General features: G+C 32.5%; 1 protein-coding gene and 1 pseudogene across 2 annotated transcripts; one reads left to right on the top strand and one right to left on the bottom strand.

The window, feature by feature from the left end:
- The first annotated feature begins 5159 nt into the window (after positions 1-5159).
- On the top strand, positions 5160-7341 carry LOC114393465 (annotated as a pseudogene).
- Positions 7342-8946: 1605 nt separating this feature from the next.
- On the bottom strand, positions 8947-12996 carry LOC114392205. 2 transcript variants are annotated; one of them, XM_028353258.1, is made up of 2 exons: positions 12953-12996; positions 8947-12287 (listed from the first exon to the last, which is right to left on the bottom strand). In XM_028353258.1, exon 2 carries the CDS (start codon positions 12170-12172, stop codon positions 9290-9292), a length of 2883 nt encoding a protein of 960 aa, XP_028209059.1. In that variant the 5' UTR covers positions 12173-12287; positions 12953-12996; the 3' UTR covers positions 8947-9289. The 2 variants fall into 2 exon arrangements, with proteins under 2 accessions (XP_028209059.1, XP_028209058.1); XM_028353257.1 differs by having other exon boundaries at positions 12909-12996.
- Positions 12997-14438: the final 1442 nt, after the last annotated feature.

Genomic DNA, 14438 nt, shown 5'->3' on the forward strand with positions numbered 1-14438 from the left:
ATGTTGGTAATGAACTTTTCCACTCCTAACAAAAGCGTACTAGTTACACAATTATACACACACACACACACATAAACAATAAATTAAGAGAAGATGATGAATTCGCACCTTTGCACTTGGAGATGACTTTGGCAATAGTTCTTTCACATGCATTGCAGTACATTGAAACCTTGTATTCTACAATTATTACTTTGTTTTGTTGTTCAACTTTTTTGTTCTTGCCCATGGAACTGAAACACTGTCATGCAAACAGACAATGAAAGGGATTATTTTATTTTGGTTGGTTGCGTGGGAACGGTTAGTTATGACGGTTGATACCTTTGTTATGATCACTGTTTCGGACACAGTTTTTCGGAATTTAGTACGTTTTTTTTAAATATTACCCTTTTTATTTTTTAAATTTATTGTTTGATCAATAAACAATCATTTCAGTTTGCAAAGTAATAATGATACATAGAAATTTTCTTTTATACAATCATTCAATTATAATTTATCATGTGGGATATATAAGTTTCTTGATTTTTAGAATAATTATCTTAAAATGATTTAAATAATGATGGGATGAGAGTATAAAATTATTTTATATTATTATTGCATAAACATTAAATTCATAAATATCTTAAATTTTTTTAGTATATTCTAATTAAATTATAATAATTTAATTTTTATGTACCATGCAAATGTTTTTATATATCTAATTAATTAAAAATTATTATTGATGTGATTTTTATAATAATTATTGTAAAAATTAATAAATTTATAACATATAACATTTTATAATTAGATAAAAAATATAAATTATAAATTTTTTTATATTTTTAATGCATAGACTATTTACTTAAATATGAAAAAACCTATTTACTCAAATTATAATTTTTAAAAATACTATATTATTAAATATTACTCTTTCTTATTTGTTTTTACTTTTTTTTGGCTTCCGCTTGATTGTATAATGTGGGATATTATATTTGATTTAGAATTTTAGCAGCCTTGATATATCATTTAGATATTGCAACTATATACACTTTGGATTTTCATGTTAAAGGAAAAAATATACATTGGATTTCATCTAACATATTTTTCAACCAATATGCACATGAACGCGGAAGATTTATATTGCTTTTTTCCTAAAGTCAAATTGGCTTAATAAATAAATAATTTTTTTTTAAGGTAAGAACATGATATCAGTGGGGAAAAATGGGCACTTGGAATATATAATATCTTCTACCTCATTGATGATGGGAAAATATGACTCAACTTTTAATTATTTTTTTAAAATAGGTTTGTATTGTATAAATTAATAAGTACGTTTTGGAAAATAAAATGCATAAATGATAAATATTATTGGTGTAAAATTTTATAAAGTGCAAATACTTTTAAAACTATCGATATACGAAAATTAGTTCATTGATTTTTTTTATTAATGGAAGATAATATAATGATAAAGTGGTTGGTAAATTTTCATACAAATTGAATAATAATAAATAAAATAATAGTCATAAAATTTAGTTGATGGTTTGATGAATTTTTTTTATTAAAAATAACTTGGACTTCAGAGCCGTTTAGGAAGCCCATATGACCCATCAGTTTGTCAGCCATGGCCTCAATTGATCTTGTATCTGTGTCAGAAATATTCGATCCCTTTCACAGTGACATAACACTCTTATTACATGTACACACTTTCTTTAACAAAATGTATATAAAATGCATTTTGCGGGGCACATACAATTGGAGTTGCACATTGTGAAGAGTGTTTCAGAGAAGACTACTGCTCTATTTCAGAGGAATATTGGGTACACAGATCCATCCTGCAAAAATGCACAACCCCTCCAAATCTAAGCAACGCACGTAGGCATAGATCTACTTGCTCACTTTCTTTTGACGGCCACTATTCTGTGGCTCCAAACAAAAACTAAAGCCTAGCTATTTCAATCACATATTCATACAAAATATTTTTTAAGGGTACGTTTTTCAATAGTATGTTAATTTTGTTAGCAGAAAATTCGAACTTATAATCTATTTTTCCCAGTTTTCATTTTTTATTATCAAATTAATTTTATATGTTCTTTTCTTTATGAGCTATGAATTTTGTTATTAACTACCACTCTTGAAAAAATGGTAATTTTTACTTGCATATTATTGTGTGTGTGTGTGTGCTATAGCAAGCGTCGGCAGATCCTTGCATGATAGCACATGTAAGAACATTAGCTATCCATCAATTAAACATGTAAGAACATTAGCACATGTACATTTGAAATTTGCAAGAACATTAGCACATGTACATTTGAAATTTGCAATTTCCTAACAAAATTGTTTACGAAATTATTAAACTTAATAATTACTTTTTACATAGTTTCACGAAATTATTAAACTTTTTACGAAAACTTGTTGAAGTTCTTAAATCTTATATAACATTCTGGAATTCACAAAAAATGAGTTAAACAGCTCTACCATAATTGCACCATTGAAAATGTCCAATCTAATGAGCGTAATCACCGTATGGATAGATTCTATCTTAAATTAAAACACAATCAAGGAAAGAATTGGCACTTAAAAAACGATAAGGATATATGTAAGTCTTGTAAATAATGAAGTGTATGGATAACCATGAAACCCACTATCAATTTGGGATATGTCAACCAACAACCAATTACAACAATTTTTTGTTTGACAAGAAATGACATCAATAGAGACGCATGCCAGCAAAAGATCTACCAATAGTTGTGAACAATAATACATACATGACCAGCTTACCATTAATACCATAAATCAATAGCGAGTAATTAAAATAAGCTGCAGCCCCTCATACTTAAAAAATATGCCTAGTTAAGAACAAGAGACAAATTTTGCTGTGAAGAAGAAATGAATAGTACTATGGATGTGTCAGCTTTGTTACTAATTGAGGATAGTGCAGATTCTGAAGATGACTATGGCTTTTTCACTGTGTGTCCCAGCAGCATAGCTATCAGTGATGATAATGAGGATGATGCTGAGTCATGTAGCTGTGACACGACTAGTACTCGTGGCCTACCTAAGGATAGTGAAGATGATAAAGAATTTGCTGAATTTTGTGGCAATGAAGTTGCAGCATTAGAAGATGAAGCAGAAACAAGGATCGATGAAGTTATTGTGAATGAATCCGAAGATAGACTATTTTGGGAGACCTGCATGGCGGTGGGGTATCCATGAATCCCAAATATATATTTTAGATTGCCATTAAACAATAATAAGGCATATCATATCCTGTAAGTTCAGATTTCAAAGTTTGTTCTTGAACACTAAATGATATGTATTTACTTTTGATCTTGTTCGAGTTTTCACATGTGTATGAAATAGAAGTTTGTAAGATGTCTGCAAAGAAAAATTATCCACTGTCATAGTCAAATAATTATTATTTTTTACAATGGTGACGATGAAGATCGACAAGTCGGCTTTGAGGATTGTTTTTGGGTAGCGATCACACAAGCTAGGATCATGATTAAAGAGGGTCCGATCCCAAAAAAGGCCGGACAACTTTAATGTGAGAAAATAATTATTTTCAATTTTCTTGTTAATAACTCTTTTTGACAACTCTTTCAATTTCTAATTTTCAAACTATTCAAGCATTAAAAATAATAAAATTTTAATTTCTAAAAATATTTTAAACTCCTATATGCAATATATTATATTTTTATATATTTACGAGTAAAAAATTTAAATATTTTATATGTAATATATATATATATATATATATATATATATATATATATATATAATACATGTACATGTTAGGATCCTTATTTATTATTATACCTTGAGCTTATAAAAGGTAAGGATCAGACTTAAAGATTGAACTAAGTCCTCGTATATCTGCCTCCATCGTGGTTAAAAATTTATTATTGTTTTGAACTTAATCTAACTAATAACTTTTTTTCAAAATATATATTTGAAAAATCTAGCTAATCATTAAATTATCTAATATAATTTTGATAATTACGTATATCTAATTTTTGATGAATCACTTTATATCAAGCATCTATCTATTAGTATATATATCAAGCATTTGTTTATATTTTTTTTTTAAAAAGTATTATTACATTTAAGGAGACGGAATTCAAATTTACTTGGATCAGCATATATTGGTATTTTATTTCATTGAAGTCAAAATTTTCTTCTTTATTTTTTATTACATCACTCGTTATATTTATCCCTCCCTTTCAGCAAATGGTGTGGATGTGTATACACCCTGGTTGGCCGCAAAAGATCAGATTTTCTAGCTTAGGGAAAAAAGAACATGAAGCCTTTTGCCATTTAACCTTTTGGCCTTGTCGAGGTATATTGAATCAAATCTCTTTCAACATCAAGAAAATGCTTATCTTGCATAGAAAGAAAATGTTCACGGGGGACAAAAGATATATATAACCCATATTGCATGTTTCTTAATTAGCTGAGTTAGCTCCGAGTACTGTACAGGAAATATATATAAAACTAAAAATCTGCTATGTATCTTTCATACTTTCAGCACTTACTTGTTCATTCCACATTCTGATTAGCTTTTGCCTCCTAGGTGATTCAATTGTTATATAATATCTTTGCTTCCTCTTTCAGCTTACTCTAACAGGCACGCAATTTTCTGAAGATGCATGCAAACCATATAATAACACAATGTTTGGCGCTTTATTGGACATACATGTATATATGCACATAAACCAAGTGGTTATTAATGTTTAGTCGGGGTTTTTAGGATATTAGTTAAGATATTAAAAGAAAAAAAAGTATTTATTATCAAAATCATAAAAGAGGGTTAAAAAAGTCACGAATAACATAATTTGTGCATTCCAATAAAAAAAATTAATTCTTTAACTAAAGTTTTATAAATAGTGATTAACATTTGTCTTAAAAGAATCTCTCTCTTATAAAGATTAAATAAGAAGAATAACACACATTAAAGAGAGATTGAACCCCAAGAAACTTAAGGGTAATTTTGACAAAATAATATAAATTATTAACAAATTAACTATATTAATCGACTTTCTTAGAGGTGAACTAGATAAAAAATTAAGTTTTATATTTAAGTACGGACGGAGTTACATTTTTCATCATACCTACCTGTCATAGAGGATTGAGTTTCATGGTACACATTAGTTTTGTAGTCTCTCGTATATTTTTGACAAACGGTTATGGCAGGTTTGCTTGTTGATGAGTGGAAGGAAGAAACAGAGGACCTAAGTAGTAATAGAGAAGATACACATTTTAACTATCCAATGAACTACAGAACATGCTTCAGCTTCTTAAATTTGTTGAAGAATGCTGTTAAAGTTATGAGTGCGTGAATCCTGTTTCATATATTCAGTTTGTTTTACCTATTTCAAGTACATGGCCAGCCTATGTATAACTCTTCAATCTGTTATGCTTGGTTACAGCAATAGGTACAAAACATAGTAAAGCTGGAACTGATGATGAAGAGAATCTCCCAAAATCATCCCACACCAACTATGGTAAAAACCTTCATTTCCTCTTGTAAAACCATGTTAGTGCTACCCTCTGACTCTAAACATAAATTAGAGTTTATAAACTATTGTGGAATTTTAAGTGCTGCATTTATTATATTGATTACTATTTTATTAGCATTTAGCAAACTGTTATTTATACTCCAAGCTAAGGCAATTTCTATTTTCTCATTTTCACGTACTACTATAACGCAGCATCCATGCTAGCTGCTAGTGAAAATGGTCAACTTTTAGGATGTTCTGAATAGTCAATACCCATTTTCTGACACATTCTATTTTATTTTACACAGTGCAAGAGCGAGCAAAGAAAGAAAATAAACTCTACCGATTCCCTCCGAATTGAAAAGTGTTGATCCGATTTCTGACCATTATGATGAAGGCCTTGCTAATACTTTTTGGAGTGGGTAAGCATACATACATCACCAATTCACCATGTATCATTTCATTGTCATACAATAAGTATCCACATGAGATGGACTAATTATGAGGTTTAGTGGACTAATATAATATAAACAACCAATTTCTATGTTTACTACTTCTCTAAATTGAGTGACACACGTACGTACAGGACCATCTTGGATAGGCAAAATCCAACGAAGGAAGGAGAAACACATGTGGGCTAAGCTAGTGATGGATGAATTGATTGAGAGAGCTTCTTTGTACAAGTATGACTATACTGGGAAAAACTCCTTTGTTTTTGAGCATGACAATGATATGGAAAACAAAGATAGTCACATGAACAAAAAAGCCATAGAGAAAAAGAGAAGTGTGTCACCAATTTTAATTGCAGCCTAGATGGGAGTGAATAAAATGGTGGAGAAGATGCTAGATACCTTCCCAGTGGCCATCCATGATGTTGATTCTGACAACAAGAATGTTGTTCTTTTGGCAATAGAGAACAGGCAGCCTCGTGTCTACAAGCTGCTCACAAAGAGGAATTTGGTAAAGGAAAGTGCATTTCGTCATATAGATAATCAAGGTAACAGTGCATTGCACCTTGCTGCCATGTATAGGGAACATAGGCCTTGGCGTGTCCCTGGTGCTGCCATGCAAATGCAGTGGGAATATAAGTGGTACAAGGTAAATATTCTTCATTACCAATAAGTTTGAAATTACTATAAATGAGTCAAGTTTCCACTTTCCCTTGCTCAAAAATATTTGCTGTGCCTTTTCAGCTTGTTAAGAATTCCATGGCACCAAATTTCTATGCACGTTACAACAAGGGACAAACAGCTAAACAGGTTTTCATCATCACTCAAGAACCACTGGTGAGAGAGGGAAGGAAATGGCTGTCCAAGACCTCAGAGTCATGCTCACTAGTAGCAGCACTTGTTGAAACGGTTGCATTCACAAACTCAGCAGCAATACCAGGTGGTGCCAATGAGGTAACTGGTGTGCCAGTGTTGAGTGAACAACCTGCTTTCAAAGTCTTTGCTGTGGCATCACTTGTGGCACTTTGCTCCTCAGTGACAGCCCTTGTTTTGTTTCTTTCAATACTCACATCAAGGTTCCAAGAAAAGGACTTACAAAAGAAGCTTCTCATGGGAATGACTTCACTCTGGACATCTATAGCATCAGTGTTGGTCTCATTTTGTGCATGACATTACTTCATCATTGAAGATGGAATGAAATCCTCAGTTTATCTCATATGTGCCGTGACATGTTTGCCAGTGTCATTTTTTGTGTTGGTTCAACTCCCTCTTTACTTGGATCTCATGTTGGCTATATTTCGGAAGGTTCCTCGACACGTTTATAAGGTCTTCTCCCATTAGTTTAGTTGCTTTGCTGATTCATCTCTTCGTTGGAGTTTGCTGAAGATTAGATGAAAAAACAGAGAAGAACATATATATTTTGGAAGGATGCATAGCTGTTATTCATTTGCTCTTTAAATAGAGCTAGAGTCAAATATACAAAACAGAAAATCTCTTATTTTTAGGCATGATTAAAACAGTTTCTAGTATGATAAAAAACAGAATTATACCTCCTAAAGAATAGATTCTAAGCAACAGACAATTTTAAATTTTAAAAATTAACTAAAACATCTACATATGCCGTCATTGTAGTCACAGTTTCAACAAATCTCCTTCTTGCCTCAATGGTTGTAGACACCTAATTTATTTCTTAAAGCTTCAAATCTAGCTTTTGGAAGAGCTTTTGTTAAGACATCTGTACTTATCTTCAGTTCTGCAGTAAATTAGTTTGATTTCACCTTCTCTCTGTGCTTCCCTTAAAAAAATAACTTGATTTTGAAATGCTTAGTCATGCTATGAAAAATAAGATTATTTGAAATGAAAATAGTTGCTTGATTATCAACAAGAATCTGTGTAGGCTCCTTTTGTTCCATATGTAAATCAGCAGTATACACCTGAGTCAAATAGCTTGATTCACAGCTACAGTGGTTACCACATATTCTGCCTCAACTGTGCTTTGAGCCATTATGCCTTGCTTTTTTGAACTCTAAGAAAACATACCTGAACCAAAGTTGAAACAATAACTTGTTGTATTTTTTATATCATCAATTGAAACCATCCCAATCACTGTCAAAATAACCATGATTGTGTATTAAGTGATTAGTTGAAGATATGACATTCTATTTATTAGGAAACATTAAAAGTAAAATTTAGATAATATTTTTTAAAACTTAAAAACATATTTTAGTCGAATAAAAAAGACTCAAATGTTTTCAGGTCTGCAACATTTTGACTCTATTAGCGGCTACTTTTACTTTATAATGATTCCCATTCCCAAAATATTAGGACCCCGAATGGTTTTAAATCGAATCCGTCCATTTTGTATTATAAAACATTAATCTTATTAATTGATACAAAAAGAATGGCTCTGATCCAAGGATCATCATCAATAGTTTTTTTAGTTCCAGTAGCCACCCCCTTTCGACGCTTTTCATGACGTTGGAGTTCAAACATTTTTTTATAGGTGTTAGCATCTTATTCCTCTGGTGTAGATTATAAAAAAAACATATTTTATACTTACTAAAAAAATTAATTAATTTCATTGTATCATATCTAATTAAAAATAAATATTTTTTCTAAGTTATCTATTGTTGAAATTTGATATCAAATATATAAAAAAAGGTTTTGAATCTTACCAAATAAAAAATATTTTAAAGATAGTTTCATTAAATAAAACTCAGATAATTAAAAAAAAATTATATTTAAGAAAAAAAATAAAAAAACTTTTGTTGCTTCCCAGTGGACTCATCCGAGATTAGATAAGTTTTCCAATTCTTGTAAAACAAGTACTACAAGATAAAATAAATCAAATTCTTCTCATGAATAAAAAAAACAAATTTCTTTCGTAAATTAAAACTAATGCACCTCAAGTTTTCTTATTATAAATAATCATTGAGAAATTTTTCCAGAAAGGACAGCCTAAGTCCATTTTTGTGCATTGGATTTGCTTTTCACATCATTCATTGAAAAACGCAGAAAAGAAAACGTTTATTGAGAGGGAGATGTGTTATTTATATTCGCCATGGCTGAAAGTTCCAGCAAAGTACATTGAGAAATCCAGCTGCATACATGGCAGTCAGTCTTTTCTACAAGAAAGATATCTAACTTAGGGAAGAAGATAATATGACTTGCATTTATATAATAATATAGTAAATGCACCGATGAGTAGTGAGTTGTTTGTATACCTCACTTCCGTTAGTAATCCGCAGCCTTTACCACTAACAATTCACATTTCCTAGGGGTAGTCAACACAATACCAAAATGTTGCTACTAGCACTAGTTCCATCTAATTAAAAGAAAACACAGGGATATTCAGTCACCCATGGCCTTTCATTTCAAGCCATAATAATGCATTGGTAGTGCACCTGGATCAAGTTCCCAGAAGCCCTTAAGATTGCCATGCTCTTCTGTCAGTTTGAAAGCTGGGATTTGGTGGGAGAACTTAAGCAACTCTTCTCTGGGTATTCGTAGATTGACTGATGATCCTTCATTTGATTTGCCCCTGAAAACTGAAGTATACCCACTAACAAACTCCAGAACTAAAACATTTATGGACAGATCAGTTTCTTCAACAACTTCAACTATGTCATACTCGCAATTTTCCATCTCAAAACATTTCATTTTATTTGTCCATTTTCTATATAATGCCCAAACTTCACCTTTCCTCGGAAAGATGGCATAATTCTTATTCTTACCAACAGCATCAGCATGCACTTGATGTGAAACACAAGAGGTAGTACTATAAACACTGAGAAGATCATCTGTTTTATTAACTTCAAATCTGCCACAGGAAATAAGAATATCTTTGTCATCCCAATTAATGGTATTCTCTGGTAGCCAGCAGCTAGTAAGCCAGTAAACATGCAATTCAAGATCCGGGCTTGTCGCAATCTTTTTAATCTGACCATAATATTTTGGCAATCCATCCTCATCACTGTAAAATGCCCAAATCTGACCAATCTGAAACTTTTCAAGGGCCCTCCCAGCATCAAAATCGAAGAATTGAGTATCTGGAACTTCGATGGTTTCTGAGCTTAATACTGGAGGGGCACAACAATTATCACTGTCATCAACAGAATCCTTGTTCTCTCTTGCCAAATTGCTTCTTTCCAAATTAACCTTGGGAATAGATGCATCTCCCTCAGATGTCATAAGGAGTTCTGATCTATCTGAAGGACTTGTATTCACAAGGCCAGATGAACTATGACCAACCTTCACATCTGAAGTTTCAGGAACAGCAATCTCTTCAAGATTCACTGACAGAGCTCCAGGATCAAGTTCATAAGATCCTGCTGGTACACCCACTCCTTCCTGACCAGTCATTTTGAAAGACGGAACCCTGTGAGAGAATCTAAATAATTCCTGTGGTGGAATTTGAAATGATTTATTTTCTTCATTAATATTTCGAAGGAAGAGACTTACAAAACCTTTCAACTTAGCCATGTATGCAACATATACACCCTCACCTTCAACATAATCTGTCAAGATTTCAACAATCTCATATTCATACAGCTGATGAGATTTCACATCCATGTACCATTTAATATCCCAATTTTTAAAAAGGGCCCAAGTTTCTCCTTTTCTAGGATACACTTTAAAAGTATTACGGCTAATTTTTTCACACAAAACGGGATGAGAGAACATTAGATGATCTTCAGTGATGTCAATGTCACTAAGTTTATATTTCCCACAAGCAACAGGCATTTCCTCATTTACCCAGTTGATTTCATCCTTGCAATCTGGATGTGGTTCAAACCATATTATCTGCAGCCTGAATCCAGGAGACAGAACTTTTCTGATTAAAGCGTAGAATCTAGGCATGCCTTCTGATGTATCATAAATAGCCCATATCTGCCCAGCAGTAAAACATTCTTTATTCTTGCCCTTGTCAAAATCACTGAACTCTGCATCAGGATAGACATAAACATTTGGATGATTTTCTGCTTTGGAGGTTGAATCTGGGGAATGCTCTGAAGTTCCATCCATCTGTGTTGACCCTCCCACTGCATCTTTTCCCTTATCTGTCTTAGTTTCCTCATTTCTTTCAGAATACAAGTGTTGTTTCTGTTTTACTTCTTTAAGTTCAGGAGCTAAACCATTCTGATCATTTATTTTAGTTGTCTCACCATGACTTTCACCATCACCACGTGGTTTCAAGAAGCCATTATCACTGTTTTTCACATTCTCCTTGTAGGAAACTTGATGCTTTTGCCGTGTAGATCTGCGTGGAAGCCCTTCTCTTGAAGTTGAATGGTTTTCTACTCCAGAATTACCATCCTTGCCGGCAACTATATCTTCTTCAGAATCATTGGTTCTCATAGAATCAGAACCTTCACTGGATTCAGCCACCTGCTTCCTCTTCCTCTTTCCATATGGTTTTCCAGAGACATTACTAGGTCTTTTTTTATCATAAGGCCCCATATTGGACTTCTCAGCCTGTGAATTGCCATGAGATCCAGCACCCATCTTGAAAGTACCATGATTCAAACCATCTTTCTGCTGGTCAGAAGCTTGCTGAGTTGAATTAGATGCTGGTGATGATGTACTTTGTACATTCACTTCATATGCAAAAAAGGGCCTTTTGCAATTTTGACAGCAAAGAGATTTATTTAAAATTTCTTTGTAATATTGATACCTAACAGAACAAAATGGGCAGACCGTCCAAAAAGTAGGGCGGTCACCATTTTGCTGCTGCTGCTGTGCTGGCTGCCTAGATTGCTGCTGTTGCTGCCGAGCATTTGAGCTTGTAGAGTGGGATCTTACATTGTTCCTCACTGTAGAATCAAAACGTGACATAGCAGGTTTGTTCATTGGAACTCTAAGCTTCATGTCAAAGAGAGAACGTTTTTCTCTGTCCAAAAGCACTCTTTGAGCTTCCCCAATCAACTTAAATGCAGCTTCTGCACCAGCAAAGTTGTTTTTGTCAGGATGAAGTTGGAGAGCAAACTTCCTATATTGCTTCTTAATTATTGCATCACCAGCTGTCTGTTCGACCTGAAGAATTTCATACCAATCCATCTCATTACCATACAATTTCTGCTCAGCAGAGCAGTGCACATCACAAACAACAAGCATTTGAGCTATATTTTCCAGATCAGGGTACAGCTGCTGAGCCTTTAGAGCAATTTTGCGAGCCCCAACAAAATCCCTGTTTTCCATCTTCTTTTCAGCAATGTCCTTGGCCCTTAAGGCCTCTTCTTTATTGCAGTCCATCAAAGATCCAGATGGGAAAATATTATAGTGGATGCTATGGCCAAGTGAAGCTACATTTAATCCAACATCCCACCAGTCCCCCAATCGGTATACAGAAGTCGATTTCAGATTCACCCTGCATATTTTTAATAACATGCAACAATTAGATCCTAAATCATTCACTTCAAGTCTTAAAAAGAATGTAGGAATCATTGATATCCCAAACACATCTAAACATAATAGAAACACAAGTATAGATGGTTTGGATCATTGAATCCATTATAACAGCAGCAGTGCAATCACAATAAAAACCTATCTCACAAATTGTACGTGACCACCCCTTGCTGTATGTGAATCTTTAGAATCTACATTGGCATCATCACCAAATGAAAACATGCAAACGAACACATTCAAGTAAATGAGTAACACTAAAACTCCAAAACGTGAACATACTCAAATAACAGACAAAAACCCTAATTATTTCGAGAACAAATAATTGGAAAAACAAAATTGAAAAAGAAAAAAAAATAAAGCAAAAGGTGTCAAGTAGAAAATAATTTTTTTAAAAAAACTGAAAGTTACGGTTACCAAAACATCAGTTTTGGGCTTCATGTCAGACAACGCACTAAACAAATTGAACATGCATTAACATTGTAAAAGAGACAAAAATGTAAATGCAAAACAAAAATAACGTAAAATTGGTCAAGCATTAACCGAAAAAGGATTGTGAAAGGTTAAGCGATGGAGTTGAACGGACTTTGGGAAGAAGGAAGGAAGGGAGGGAGAGGAAACTAAACGAACCGGCTATGACTTCTCGGTTCTGAAAGTGAGAGAGAGAGACAGACACCATCGTAAATCATCGTACTCATATTCATTTCTTATAATGGTTGGGTTGGGTCTTCAATTTGGACTTGTATTTTTCGAGTTCAAATTACTTTTCAATCCAACCCAACTCAAAAGTAGGATTGTATATTTATTTTTTTTATCTATAACAATCGAAAAAAAAGATACATTCACAATAATTCAGTGATTATTTGATTTTAATCTTAATCACATTCATATGATTGTATTCAAATTGTTTTTTTTTTCATTCTTGTGAAAAAATGACTTTCTCATCAAATTGGTTTTTTCACTCATTAAATCATTTGATGTGATTGAGGGTTATATCAATTATTTCCTTATTAATAAAATGATATAAATATTTTATCCCAAAAAAATGAATGACTAAGATATAATCACAAAATCATGTGATATTTTAAGTAGTCAAGTAATCATTAAATAATATTTTACGGTTTAGATTTATTTTTGTTATGAGCATTCTCTCACCTGATACACCCCATCAATTTTATTATTTATTAAAAAGTTATCGTCTCATAAAAAAATGGTATATGACAACACTTCATTCATTTTTTTCTAGTGAGATGTAATTTTTTTTCATTTTTAATTAATAAAAATTTATAAACATATTAATCAATGTTATTACAATTAGAAATATTTTCATAATTTAAGCATTCAAGTCAACAACACAACTATATATTCTTATTCAAACTTATAGTTGATTCAAATTAAGAAATATCACAAGAATTTATTTTAATTTCATAACACAATTCTATATTTAGTGATAAATTACATGAGAAAATTTTGTTTATATTTGAGTCAAAACTATTATTAATTGAAATATATTGGAAATGATAAATTATGAGTGAGGTTCTTTAAAAATTGTGATTTTCAAAAAAAAAATATTTACTTAATACTAATGACAGGTGTACTTAAAATACTGTATTGAAGAATGTGGTGCTAGTACAGAATTAAGTCCTTTTCATTGGCAGCCACGAGGGAAAGCCAGGCCAGGTGGTAGTTTATCGTTTGAAAGAATTTCTAAATTAATCTCAGGTTTGGCGGCACCAAAGTAGACAATAAAAATTGCACATGAAGTTATCTTTCCCATATGCTTCACTAATCTATAAAAGGTACTTCAATATCAAAATTAATAGGCCATATAGTATGTCTCATTTCCAATTGAAGAAAGTATAGTATCTTAGATATGTCAGGCATGTAGGGATATGCTGCATTGTTTCCAGATATAAAAGAGGTAACCAGGCACTTTCTTCTTCACCCCTTGATCCACCAATCCCTTCCGGACCATCTCTGCTTCCCTCCACTTCCCACTTGCACAACAATACATAAGCAGCCTCCTTTTCAGGCTCCAAGTTCTTTAGCCCGGTTCCTAAATCTCCATGTGCATAACATGCTCCTAGTAGAACCTCGCATGAATTGCTCCTAGTTA

Source organism: Glycine soja, chromosome 17 (assembly GCF_004193775.1).
Source record: "Glycine soja cultivar W05 chromosome 17, ASM419377v2, whole genome shotgun sequence".
NCBI lineage: Eukaryota > Viridiplantae > Streptophyta > Magnoliopsida > Fabales > Fabaceae > Glycine > Glycine soja.

Bases quoted from the DNA above. Each gene is read 5' to 3' on its own strand.
- LOC114392205 (XM_028353258.1), bottom strand. From the start codon at position 12,172: ATGGACTGCAATAAAGAAGAGGCCTTAAGGGCCAAGGACATTGCTGAA.